The 13819-nt window shown below is 48.5% G+C and overlaps 1 protein-coding gene across 2 annotated transcripts in view; it reads right to left on the minus strand.

The window, feature by feature from the left end:
• Nucleotides 1–4635: 4635 nt before the first annotated feature.
• The window catches only part of RNFT2 (ring finger protein, transmembrane 2), a 60940-nt gene continuing 51756 nt past the window's right edge, over nucleotides 4636–13819 (minus strand). Inside the window, exons 9-11 of one of the 2 annotated variants that reach the window (XM_068563466.1) lie at nucleotides 12497–12562; nucleotides 12259–12360; nucleotides 4636–5863 (exon numbers count right to left, since the gene is read on the minus strand). In XM_068563466.1, coding sequence (XP_068419567.1) covers nucleotides 5729–5863; nucleotides 12259–12360; nucleotides 12497–12562 — 303 coding nt within the window. In that variant the 3' untranslated portion in view covers nucleotides 4636–5728. The other variant, XM_068563467.1, reaches the window with a different exon arrangement.

The raw sequence follows: 13819 nt of genomic DNA on the forward strand, positions 1-13819 counted from the left end.
ACCAGAATACAGGTTTTGTTCTTCCGTGTGGATACCAATTCCTTTTCTGAATGTCCCCTTAAGTCCACCTGGGCCCATCACAGGGTCAGAAGCTGGTTTGGGGGGTGAAGGGGCAGGCCTAGTCCCACGGGAGCTGATGGAGGAAGTTGATATCAAAAGTGTCATTTTGAAGTATAAATCGAAAGCTTATTTTTAAAAGTTTAATTAATTCATTCAGCACCTACTTATTGAGCACCTACAATGTTCCAGGTTGTAGAATCTCCTCTGGGAAGAGACTTATGTACTGATCAAGGAGGGGTAGACCTGCTTCGAACCAGACGATGCTCTATGTACCTTTCCATTATGGTTCACAGATTTGTCAGGTCAACACTGTGACCCCAAGCCTTGCTGGCAGATTGTTCTATAGAATTTATATGTACTGAGATCTACACTATCATGAAGGCAATTCAAAAGCCGACGACCTCAACCCATCCCCAGCACGAAAAGGCTGGTTCTTGCTGCTTCACACAGTAAAGAAGCACTGTGCTAAGAGCTTTGCATGTTTCCCCCTTAGCTATTCCTCACACCCACTCTGGAAGACAGTGCTGTTATTATTGCCATTTTACGGTTGAGGAAGCTGAGGCTCAGTGAGGTCATGCAACTTGGCCAAAGTTGCACGCGAAGAGTGAAGTGGCTGAGCCGAGATGTGGACTCAGGTGTGCGTGGACCCCACCCCAACCCCGGCCCCACTTCCCTCCAAGCCCCCGAGCTAAGCTTCCTGCTCCACCGGGTTCCATCCTGAGCTGGTCCCACTGGCATTGCTAGTTCAAGGGCAAGCACGTGCCTGGGGCCCAGCAAGGAGCAGGGGAGCCTAACTTAGGTTGCATGTGGGGACGCTCCAGGACAGCCTGGATGGCTCAGCTGGAGATTTTATGTATTTGTTCCCTGCCCTTTGTGTTCCTGACTTCTGTTAAGGTCCCTGGGACAAGCATCTCATTTGCAAACAAGGCCTGTTTGACCTACTTCCTAGGACATGGGAAGTCGTTCTCATCTCCTTCCTGTCCCCTCCCCCACTCGAACCCCCGTTTCCTCCCCTCAAGGTCTTCTGCACTCTAAGCGCCCAGGAACGCCTGTGCGCAATGGAGATGGCTGTGGGGCTGTCTGGAACCTCAGTGAGCCCTCTGACTCAGCTGGAGAGGTGATACGCTTGGGGACATTCCGTTCTGGTTTCTACCCTTGCTGGTTCGCTGTGCTCTTTTGTAAGAGGAATTTCATACCTTGGAGACGCTTTGTACATATTTGTAATGACTTTATTAAAAACAAAACAAAACAAAACTGGTTGTGTGCTTCTAGCCAAAGGCCTCTGCGTTTTCATTTCCTTTTGGAAGGTTGGTCCCCAAAGACTACGGGAGGATCTGGCTGCACACGCCAACCTTCCCTGGGACAGAAGGCCACACGCTCATCTCCTGTCCCTGTTGTGTTCCTGGGAACACCCCAAGGGGAGGGTTGGCCTAAGCAGTACCCTTGGGTTGAGCAACAGGTTGGGGGAACTGGTCCAACAGTTCAAGGTCAGTGCACAAAAGCATCGTTTATGCATGACATGACGCAGATAAGCAAGTGACCCTGCAGACTGATGTCTCCAACTATGGGTGAATGGACCGCTCAGGGTGGGGTACTTTCACCTGCATTTACCTGGTCTGAGTTGTACCAAGAGACCAAGTTCTAGTTTATTCCTAAGAATGGTAGGTTGAGGACAGGTGGTTTTTCTAGATAATAGATCCTCTTTTCTTCTTTGGGGACCCACCCCTTCCCCACTCTCAGTCCATGTGACTTGGAGGGATGGACTTCACCTCCCACCCACCTCTGTTCCCATGTCCAGAGCTCAACAGCCGACCGAAGCTTGTCCAGCACTCTGAGTCCCCAAGGCTAAAGTGATTGGTTTGGGGGCAAACTAATGAGAATCAACCTCAAAACTCCTGCTGGAGCTTTGGGGAAGCAGGGGCTCTCTTTGCTGGGGTTGTGAAGCTGGTAGAACACAAGCAAAGAGCTTCTGGAGGCTCTCTTCCCAACACGTGGGATCCGACTGCCTGAAGACTAAACCATCTCAAAGGAAAACAATTGAGGGATGGAAAGACATGATTCTACTATCACCCCCGGAGCCCTTGAATCCAGCTGTACCTAAAGCCCATACTGTTACATGAACCAAATAAAGTCCTTCTTTTACTTAAGCTGTATTTGGCTTGGTTTACAAATAATTTCAACCAAAAAGTTCTGCTTGATGATGCTTTTGTGGCTGGCTTCATAATGTTGACCTGAGAGGCACCAATTGTCACCTAATGCTGTTTACATTTTAAATATCCATCGTCATCTGGCATCTGAGAAAACCCTTCTTGAATCAGCCCATGCATCTGGGGTCCAATCAACCTATAGTTAATGGCCATAGTGGGCTCTGTAACTGCCACCCCAAGATCCCTTCTACCAGTTCTGGGTGCCATCCTGCACCTTTGTGTGCTTTGCGGCACCCGACACCTTCAGAGGCCTGGGCCTCCTCAATGGAGTGCCTGAGAGGTCTCCCACCCCCCTCACTGGCCCACAGCTGGGAGCACAGAAACCTTAGGGTGGGACAAACTCTGAGATGCAGCTGATGCTCCGGAACTCCCGGCAGGACCAAGCTGAGCTGGGACTTCCCTGAGAGTCACCCTCTTGTTGGGCTTCATCCCCTCCTTCTCCTGTTTCACTCATTCCCTTACTAGTTTCTCCTGGGAGCACTTCCTTAATAAATCAAGCGCCAACTCAATGGGATCTACTTTGGGGAAAAACTGCCATCAGATGACCACCCCCGCATGAAGTGTGTCTTCGAATTTGTCCTAAAACAGGTCCACCTGGCTTTAAGGGGCAAACAGAGACTCAAGACCGTGGATGTAACTTTCAACGACAGATCATATTTATTGGCAGAATGGAACTTAAGGGGACATTAAAAACACCAAAGACAGCTCTGTTTGGCCCAGAGCAAAAGTACTAAAAGATTCCAGGACTCGCTTTTTACATTTTCTCTTTCCAACCCCAAGTCTTGGCAGTCTGGAAGCCTCCCAATGCCTCTCACACGCTCCCCTTAGGAAGGTAATGAACTTATTACATCCAGGTCCAGAGCTTGCTTTTTTCGTCTCATATTTATTATGGTCAAGACCTTTTAAGTTAGGAGGGCCATTTCCAAAGACTTCGTGGAACTTGAGTCAGTGAGTCATAAAATATTAAGAACAGGATTCTCCGACCTGACACTCGATTAATCCTGCTTCTAACAAATGAGTTGCAGAGCCGAGACAGGTAAAAGAGAGTGGCATTGTTCTTCCTTTCCAACGGTGGCTCTTGGCTGCTTCTACTAAAAACTCGTGCTAGGGAAAACATGCTGCTTTATGTTTGGAAACCTCTGCCCTGGCCACTGTTTCTCCCTAAAGCAGAAGTTAAATCCTCCCACCCAAAAGAAAACCTCCAGACATGACTTTCCCCTCAGAGGGTAGGGAATGAATAAATAAAATCCTAAACTAAATCATCCCACCTGCCCCTGAGTGTTCCCCACATGTGACACTCTTTATAGTGTCAGAGACATGGATTATTTGTGGAATGTTAGAGGTTTTTTTTGGTGGCATGAGTGTAATTGACAAAACCGTTGGGGTATTCACCAGTAATCTACATTGTTAGTTTCCCTGGTTCCAGTAGATAATACACTAGGCTTTGTCACCCTGGAGATGGCTACAGGGAGGTGAAGTGACTTCTCAAAGTCATGCAGAGTTTGGAATCAGAATTCCAGGCCTCACTCCCAACAGACTGATCTATCTGCTCTGTCACACGCTGGCACTTTAATAAGTAAGTCTTCTCCAGCTGCAATTTCTCATGCTTCTTTGATGGCATCTGCAGACAGGGCGATCTTTCTGATAAAAACCAGTTGCAGAAGCTCCTGTTGCTTCCCTTCAGTTCTTCCTCAAGGCAGCGGGTACAGAGCAGCCGAATCTGCCTGGCTCCATTTCCCTCCACGTCCCCTTCCGAGTTGATTATCCAGGCAAGTGGGATTGTAACATCGCGGCCATTGCCATAGTAACAGAGCTTGAAAGATGCCACGCTGCCCTGGAAGGGATGTCTTGCTGGGTATCAGGAGATAGCCAGAGATGTCAGGCAAAGGAAAAGGTCCTGGCTTGACAGCACACAGGGGTGAATGTTCTGAATCTCTTGGGGACAGGATGGGCATGTGAATACTGGCTGAGAGTGAGGCGGCAGCAAGGCTCCCACCATTTCTCCTGGGGCTTTCTTGCTAATCTGCTCAGTAGCCGCACAGATTGCTTTCTCTGTAACGCCGTTGGCGCTAGCCTGTTGTGCTGAGGTTGACAATGAGAGAATAGAGTTGGGAGGCGGGTAGGGCAGACAAGATTCCAGTGGCTTCTAAGGGATCACCTGTGCCTTCTCCTCCCAGATTTCAGAGCAGGGAGGGTCTCATGGGTGGAGAACTTGTTGTATTACAGAGATTAGTAGCTCTGGTATAGAGATTCCAGAAACACTGATCACTGCTGTGCTCTATACCACCACCCTGGCTTGTGGAAAAATCCATAACATGGATCATGCCTTTTGCTCTGAAGGCTACCAGGGGAGAAGGCAATGGCCACAGGAGCTGTTGACAAGCCTGAGTCTTAAGTGAGGGACAGGACAAAAGGAGGAGGAGAGAAGTAAAGATGGGAGTGGACACCCCATGACATCTGCATCTGCACCAGAGCTGGCCTTTCCTGATAGCCAATCACGATTGAGCATCCCCGCCAGAGTCCAGCTAAACAGCAATTTTAAGGACCAAGTCTTTCCATGGACCCAACCACGACTAGATTTCAGGAGCTAGTGTTCACTATTAGCATTCTCAATGCAGTCCAAATCGAACGTGCTATGCACCTGAGCCACTGAAGGGCGTCAGAATCACCTCTTATGCTTTTAAAGAAACATGTCTGGGAGGCCCCACACCTGAAGTGTCTGAGCAGTGGGTCAGCATGTGGTTAAGAGTCAGGCTCCGAAGCCAGACAGGCCCGGGTTGGAAACTTGGTCCAACATTGCTCACTGGGTGACCCTGGGGAAGTTTCCACACGGAGCTCTATGCCTCACTTTCCTCATCTGTGAAACGAAGGAAACAACAGTACCTCCGCCATAGGGCCCTTGTGAGGATTACAGGAGGTCGTCCGGGCAGGAGGCTCAAGGCTGTGCCTGGCTCACACTAAGTGTCTGGTACACGTAGTTCCTGTAGGGATAAGGTGGGGCCCAGCATTTGTATTTGGAAAATACTTCACCGTGATTCTCATCTGCGGACTTGGGCCATTTAGGGGGAGACAGTATCTCCAGGCCTCTCTCTAGTTTGCAGCATCAGGTATTAGGTCACCACGAGTTAAAATAATCAACAGGTGGGACTTGGTCCATTACCAGTTCCTTGACTTGGAGGGAAGTGGGAGACCTACGTAGGTGGAGACCAAGTCTGAGCGAGAAGGCGTCCCCGTGTGTAGGGGTAGGATGCACACACCACGATCAGAACAAGAGGGGGAGGTGAAGGTGGGGAAGGTGACAGGGGCCTGGCGTTAGAGGAAGAGATGGAGAGAGGCAGGAAGGAGGACAGTCAGTGCTTGAGGACTTTTCCCCAGGGAGCCCCCGGAGTTGGACCCAACACCGCTGACCCTCCGCCATCTCCCCGGTGTGCCTGGGAGCAGCGATACTGCAGTCTTCAGCCCTAGTACACCTGGAAGTGTGCCGAAGTGGCCCCGTCCTTCCAGCAGCGCAGGGTATCCACGGCAACCGCGCGGCAGAGCGGGCAGGTGCGCTCCCGGTCCAGCCAGAGGCAGAGGCACTCCTCACAGAACACGTGCTGCGGGGACAGCAATCAGGACCACTGGGGTCACTTTCCCAAGCCTCCACCTGGTGCCCGCCTTGGTCCTAGGAGCTGGGACCCAGCAGTGAACAAAACAGACAGTTCCTGCCCTCACGGAACTTGTATCCTAGCTGGGGAGACAACCAGCAAGAGGAATCTCTGAGAGGCAGAGTCTGCCAGTGGTAAGTGCTAAGATGGAAAAGCAGGGAAGCGGGGATAAGAGGGCTTGGGAGGCCTGTGATGGTGAATGGGGTGGCCTGGAAGGATGTCCCTGAGATACTGATATTTAGGTAAAACTTGAAGGAGGGTGAGGAGTGAGCCCTGGTGATATCTGGGAAAAGAGTGCTCCAGGCAGAGGGAATAGCACGTGCAAAGGCCCGGAGGCAGGAGTGTGCCTGGTGTGCTGGAGGAACAGCAAGGAGAGTGGGGCTGAGCCTGGGGGTGGAGGGCGGGATGAGGTCAGAGAGTTGTGTAGGGCCTTGGGAGGGCTTTGGCTTTTATTCTGAGAGAAGCAGGGAGCCATGGCAGGGTTTTGAGCAGAGGGCTGACTTGATATGATTTGTATTTTAATTTATTTATTATTTATTTATTATTTATTTTTGGCTGTGTTGGGTCTTCGTTTCTGTGCGAGGGCTTTCTCTAGTTGCGGCAAGCGGGGGCCACTCTTCATCGCGATGCGCGGGCCTCTCACTATTGCGGCCTCTCTTGTTGTGGAGCACAGGCTCCAGATGCGCAGGCTCAGTAGTTGTGGCTCACGGGCCTAGTTGCTCCACGGCATGTGGGATCTTCCCAGACCAGGGCTCGAACCCCTGTCCCCTGCATTGGCAGGCAGATTCTCAACCACTGCGCCACCAGGGAAGCCCTGATTTGTATTTTAAAAAGATCCCTTTGGCAGCTGGGTTGAGAACAGACCACAGGCGTCAAGAGAAACATGGGGAGACTGGAAATATTAATGGGTTCCACCACCCTCTGGCTGTAAAACTTGGACAAGTGATTTAACCTCCCTGTGCCTCTTTTTCCTCATCTGTAAAATGGGGATACTACTACTGCCCTCATAGGAAGATTAACGAACATTAAAGTACTTTCACACGACAATCAAACGCACTATATGATTTCTGATTGGATCCTGGATGTGGGGAAAAACCCTAGCTATGAAGGATGTTGAAGACGATTAGAGAAATTTGAATATATATTTGAATATTAGTATTTTATATCAATTAAAAATTTGATGCTGTGATAGTAGAATTGTGGCTATGGGAGAGAATGTCCTTGTTCTTGGGAAATGTCTGCTGAAATATTTAGGGATGATAGAATCAAAATGTCAGCCACTTACTCTCAACAGGTTTAGGGGGAAAAGTCTATACTAAGAAAAGGCAATGTGGTAAAACGTGCACGATTCGTGAATCTAGATAAAGGATAAAAGGGTGTTCATTCTACTATCCTTCAACTTTTCTGTAGGTTGGAGATTTTTTAAAATAAAATTGATAATATAAAAATCCAAACAAAATGTTTTTTAAAAAAGTTTAAAAAAAGGCACTTAGACCAATGAATGCCTGGCAAATAATAAGTTTTCTGTAAGTGTTGGCTATTATACAGTAATAGTTATTATTACATTATATCTGTTTATTGTTTATTATGTGTCTCTCCATGGCAGACTGTAAGCTTCTTATAAACCCGTTCTGGCACAGTATGCAGTAGGTGCCTAATTGTAGACAGTGTTCTAAAGAAGAGCTCCATGATGCTACAGGAGTATGTTACAGGGGGACTAGTCTGATCTAGGGGGTAGTCGAGGAAGGCTTCTTGAAGGTGGTGACACTTGTGTTGAAGACTGAAGGATGTTTGGGAGTTAACTAGGTGAAGAGAGGCGGCGGGGGCTAGAGCATTCCAGGCTGAAGGGAACAGATGTGCAAAGCTCCCGAGATGGGAAAGCGTTTGAGGCTCTCAAGGATGGCCAATGTGGCTACAGTGAGGTGGGTGTAGGGGAGTGGGGGAGAGGTGGTGAGCAGGCCACACAGAGTCTGGACGCCCATGCCCAAATTCTCACCATGGGCTGAAGGGCAGGACCAAGGGGTCAGCAGACCCATTGGGCCCCATGAGGGCAGTGACTGCTGCTGTTGTCTTCCCACTGCCCAGCCCTGAGCCTGCACAGAGTAGGGGTTCTGACAAACAATGCCTTTCCAGGCAGGTTAGGTGGGAGATTCTGGAGATACTAGATGATGAAGACCTGGTCCCTGGCCTCCAGGAGCTCACAGTTTCCTTCTCAGATAATCAGGCACGACCAAATCTGGGGCCAAATTAAGAGATTCAAAGAACACAGGACCACCCAGGGGCTGGGCTGGAGGAGTTCATGACCCAGGACTGCCTCTAGCATTTGGAGAAAGGAATGAGCCCCTACAGAGGGAAGGGGAGGAGGGGTCCTTCCAAGCTGGGAAGTGTAGGGTTGGGTGGGTTTGTGGTCAGTGGGGAATGCAGGTGGTGCTGGGTTGTTAACAGTTCCCTGCTGTGTCTCCTGGAGCACGGAGTTGGGAGAGGTGTCCCTAGGGTGGGACAGGCTACCCCACCCTGATCCCAAGTTCTATCCAGACTCCCCATGTCTTGCTCAGAGATTAAGAGCAGGCTCTCTGAGCCTGTCTCCTTCTCTGTAAAACAGGGCTACTATTTCCCCCACAAGGTATCTGTAAGGATGCAAACAGGTAAAGCCTATCATAAAGCATCAAGTGTGAGGCACGTGTAAGCAAAAAATCAGTGGGGGTTGTTATACTCTTGCCCTCTTTCCTTTGTATCACCAGCCCACTGAAACCAAACTCCTGGCAGTGACCAAGAACCGGAGGGCAGTTTGTTCTGTAACATACTCTGACTCTTCTCTTTGGCAAGGAGGGCTTTAAATACGGCAGATTTCTGACTTTGTGTTCAAAATGCCCTTTCCCTGACCCCCTGTAGGCTGGCAGGAGGCATGCCATAAATACTTTGAAGTGACCAACCAGGCGAGTGTGCTCTGTCTGAGCGGAGAGTTCTAACCTCTGGACATGCTCGGTGTCTGCCTGACTAGCTCCAACTGACAATCTGCTTCTCAGGCCCCAGCTCTGGGAGGCGGTGGTAGGTGGTGGGTGTGAGTGACCCACTGAGCTTAATCTGATGGCCCTTTGAAGGGTAGACAGGATGTTCCTTTAGCCCAGTGGGTTCTTCATCTATCCATGCATGCATCTGCCCTTCTGTTCATCAATCCAACTATCCATTCATCCACCCATCCATTCCCCCATCTACCCATCTATTCACCCACCCATCTGTCAATCCATTTGCCCATCCACCCAGTCACCCACACATTTATCTTTATCCACCCACCTTTGCACTCACCCACCCACCCCTCCACTTGGCTACCATCCATCTCCATCCCAACCATCCATCCATCTCCTCTATCCCATCCATCCAACCATCCATCCATATATCTGTGCCATTCTATCCATCCATCCCATTCCATCCATCCATCCAATGTTTACTGAGTCAGTACTGTGATTCCACTACTAAGAAAGACAGACACGGTCACCACTCTCAAGTGGCTTATAATTTGGCAAAGAGGAGACAGACCTTACACAACCAGCTGCCCAATTAATCATCTAGCTGACATCTGAGATAAGTGCTATGAAGGAAAAACACAGGATCTGCGAGGACACATAGCTGGGGGCACTGATGAGACTGGAGAAACAGAATCAGAGAAGCCTTTACTGAGGATGTAAAGGCTCATTACTGACTCATTCATTCATTTGTTCATTCATTCAGTGCATTTAGGAATTAACAAGGCCCTTTCACCTGTGGACGTCATCTCTGCCCTTCTAAGCCCGGCTCACAGCAGCAGAGGAAGACTGAGACGTGTGCCAGGCCTGGCCACGTATGTGGGCTTCAACCACCACCGGGTGTGGCCCCTGCTCCTGGATCTGGGGTGATGGTGTCTTGTCCAACCCCTCCCACTAATTCTAATCCAGCTGTGGGAAGATGTAGTGGTACCGGGAGAAGAACGGGAGAGAGGCAAACAGACTAAGGCTTGGAGAGACTGCCAGCAAGGAAGAAGAAAAACTTTCACCTTGACATCCTGTTCAAAGAATTGCTGCTACCAAGAAGGAAATACAGACGCTCTGAAGCATATGAGAAGATGCTCGTCTGCTCTCATAATTAGGCAAATGCAAATGAAAACTGCACCAAGATAGTGTTTGTCACCTGTCAGATTGGCGACGCTCCAAAAAGGCTTGATAACACGGTATGTTGGTGAGGGAGGAGAGCAAGAGGGCGCGTCATGCTCCGCACTGGGGTTGCAAACGGATAGGCTCTTTACGGAGGGCGATTTAGCACCATCTGTCAGAACTGCATACCCTCTGACCCAGTAATTCCACCACTAGGAATCTATCCTACTAAGAGCTTGCACACATGTGAAACGGAATACGTGCCAACGAGAGCTAATATTTATGGAACCTGACCACGCACCAGGCATGGTTGGTTCTAAGTGCTTCACCTGAATTAACTCATTTAATCAACACGATGAGTCCAGGTAGGTGCTATAGATCTCCCTATTCCTGATCTCTCATAACAGCCATATTTGTCATAACACAAGATTATGAACTGCTAAATGCCCATCAATAGGAGAATGGTTAAACAAATTATGGTCTATCCATAAAATGGGATGTTACACAAATAAGGAACAATCTCTTCAGGCAGAGTTTCAAGTCAAAAAGAAAAGATGCAGAATGCAGTTTGGGTAGAATGTGCTGCAACTTATGTCTTTTTGGAAAAGATATGTTTGTGTACACGTGTGTGTATATATATTTAAATTCTGCAAAGCATCTCTGGGAAGATATAAAGGAAACTGGCCCGGTTGCCTGTGTGGGTATTTAGGGGCCTAGGGAGCTGGGGATAAGGGTAGGAACCCTGTCACTACTTCCCTTTTTGTATCTTTAAAATATTTTTTTAATGAACTTCTTATTTTGGAATAATTTTAGACTTACAGAAAAGTTGCAAAGGTAGTACAGACAGTTCTTGTATTACCCCTCACCCAGTTTCAGTCTCCACTAGTATTATCCTCTTACATCACCGTGGTACATTTATCAAAGCTAAGAAATCCACATAGATGCATGACCATGGACTAAACTCCAGACTTTCTTCAGATTTCATGAGGCTAGTTTTTCTCTCCTGTTCTCTCTCTGTTCCAGGTCCCACACTGCATTTAGTCATCATGACTTCTTCATCTACCTTTTGAATTTCTGAGTCACGCAAATTTATTCTCAATTTAAAAATAAGTACAGTTAAAGATTAAAAACGAACCTCCTAAACATACCCAAACAGCAGAACCAAAAAAATTTTGCTGATGCCAAAAAAGGACCCCACCTCCTGTCCTCCTACCCCTGGAAGGTGGGCGTGGGAGCCATATGCTCTCCCATTCCTTCTAGTCTGCAGGCTATGCCTCCCCCAAAGTCTTCTCAGCCTCCAACTCATCGCTCTCTGGCCTGGTCCCCTGGGACGCTGCATGACACTCTCTCTTACACAGCACTTATCACTGCCTGCCTTGTTTCATAGTTATTTATGTATGCGTCTGTTTCCCCAAGGAGACCGTGTGTTCTAGAGAAGGGGACAGGGTCTATGTGCCCTCTGCCTCCCCTCCCCGGTATCTGATAGGATGCTTTGGCTCATACACATTTGCTGAATTGACATCTTAGCCCCTGATGTCAGGAGGAGGAGGAGGGGGAGGGGGAGGGGGAGAAGGAAGAGAAGGAGTGCAGGGAGGAGGCCAAGGGATAAATTTAGGCAGTTAAAAGTAACTGACCAGTACTTACTACTATGGGTTGGTGACCCACAACTAATAACGAAAACAAATGGTAATAATAATTATAATGATACTAAAACTGTAATAATCGTAAGTTTTAGGGCTGAATAATTAAAATTTAGCTCTTTCCAGAGATGATCTCATTTAATCATAATAATAACTCTATAAAGTAGGCATTATTATGATACCCATTTTATAAATGAAAACAACCAAGGCTCAGGGAGATGGACTGAGCCACTCGGGGTCCACATTGCTGCTGAGATTCAAACTCAGGATATTCTGACACTATACCCTACTGAAATTTTCATTTTCTACGTTTTACCACTGAAATCAAAGCTCAGAGAGGTGACGTAAACCTGCCCAAGGGCAGCCAGCTAGTAAAAGGCAGAACTGAGATTTGACCTTGGGTCTGAAGGACTCCAGGCTTGACTACACTGCTCCCAAAGACCCATCCCAGAGCCCCAAGGTTTGGTCATTTGGTTTTGGTCAAGTGTCCCATGCAGGCACTTGGGACTTCTGCATGGGGCAGGGCCCTGTGGTCCCCCAACCTCCATCTCCAACGGCCCCGCCCAGCCCTGCTCACCTGGCACATAAGGATCAGAGGCTCTCGGAACTCAGCCTGGCAGATAGCACAGATATCACCAGCTTCTGTGCACTGCTGCCCAGTAGCCCGGACTCCATAATTCTGTTTGATGGAAGGGAGAGAGACACAGACACAGCTGTGGTCCCTCGCTGGAGAGACACCCTCAGAAGCACAGCAAGGTCTGTTTCCGGCTCCTGGTTCCTGTGACCTCGGTCAGGACCATCAGAAGCCAACTCACCTGAGAGGTGCAGAGAAGCTTCAGGGCTTTCCTAACTCCACCCACGCGGCCACAAATGTCGAAAGACTGAAAGGAGAGCGAGGTGATGGCTGAAAAGTATCCAAGGATTGTTCGGGATCTCTTTCGCCATTCCTGAACAACCACCATGGACCCTCCTCATCTTTGACTCCAGACATTTTCAGGGCACATCCTCCCATTTGAAACTCCTCATTCCCATCAGTTTTGCTTGGCTTTTGCCTTGCTGCCTTCCATCAGCAGTCTCCCCTGCCAGTGGGGCCAGGATAGCAAATATATGGCATGCGTACTGTCTTTTCCCCCTCCCAAGCCCCGGGCAGGCATTGCTAATTGATCACAGCACTCTTCTGAGTCAGGGCATAATCATTCTTCTCTGTCCAGCACTCCAGTCAGCCACTGCCAGCAGATCAGAATCAGTAGGCAAAATAAGCCCCAGTGGCCGACACTGCATGGGTTGCCTGGCTAGCCCTGCTTGGAGGAAGGAAAGGGAACCCATGCATTCCTCCAGAATTCTCTAAAGCCTTAAATAGATAAGGGAAAAGACAGAGGAGGATGTGTTTATTGTTAGGGGGAAAACCTGATTTGTACTAATGATGAAAAGAGAAGCACTGCATACTGATTTGCAGAGCTGAGGGTATGCAATATAAGAGGAACAGGAAACAAATTCTGTAGCAGTGCTGTCGGTGGGTTGAGAGCTGCAGACTTTGACGCTTGTTCTGTGATCACTAGCTGAGCGATGCTGGGCAAGTTACTTCTCTCTGAGCCTCAGTACCCTCGCCCATAATATAGGAGTGATAATGGTATGTATTTTGAAGGGTTGCTGTGAAGAGGACGACATGAAATGATGGCATATGGTGAGGTTTATGGGCAAGAAATTAGGATGGCTGTAACCATAAAAAGGAGTGCAGTACTGATATATGCTATAATGTGGAGGAACCTTGGAAGTGACGCTAAGTGAAAGAAGCCAGACACCAAAGGTTACATGGTGTATGATTCCATTTATATGAAATGTCCAGAAAAGGTAAATCCATAGCGTCTTCAGAAAGAAGACTAGTGGTGGCCAGGCACTGGTGGAGGAATGAAGAGCGATTGCTTCATGGGTACAGGGTTTCTTTTTGGGGTGATGAACGTGTCTTGGAACTAGACAGAGGTGGTAGTGGCACAACACTGAGAATCTGCTAAATGCCACTGAATCGTTCACTATAAAACGGTTAGTGGTTAATGTTGTGTTGTGTGAATTTAATTTTTCAATTAAACAAAGAGATTAGGGTGTTATTCCAGGCTCCCCACTTGCCCTCGCTGCCAGGC

The sequence above is a fragment of the Eschrichtius robustus genome, chromosome 14, assembly GCF_028021215.1.
Source record: "Eschrichtius robustus isolate mEscRob2 chromosome 14, mEscRob2.pri, whole genome shotgun sequence".
Taxonomy (NCBI): Eukaryota; Metazoa; Chordata; class Mammalia; order Artiodactyla; family Eschrichtiidae; genus Eschrichtius; species Eschrichtius robustus.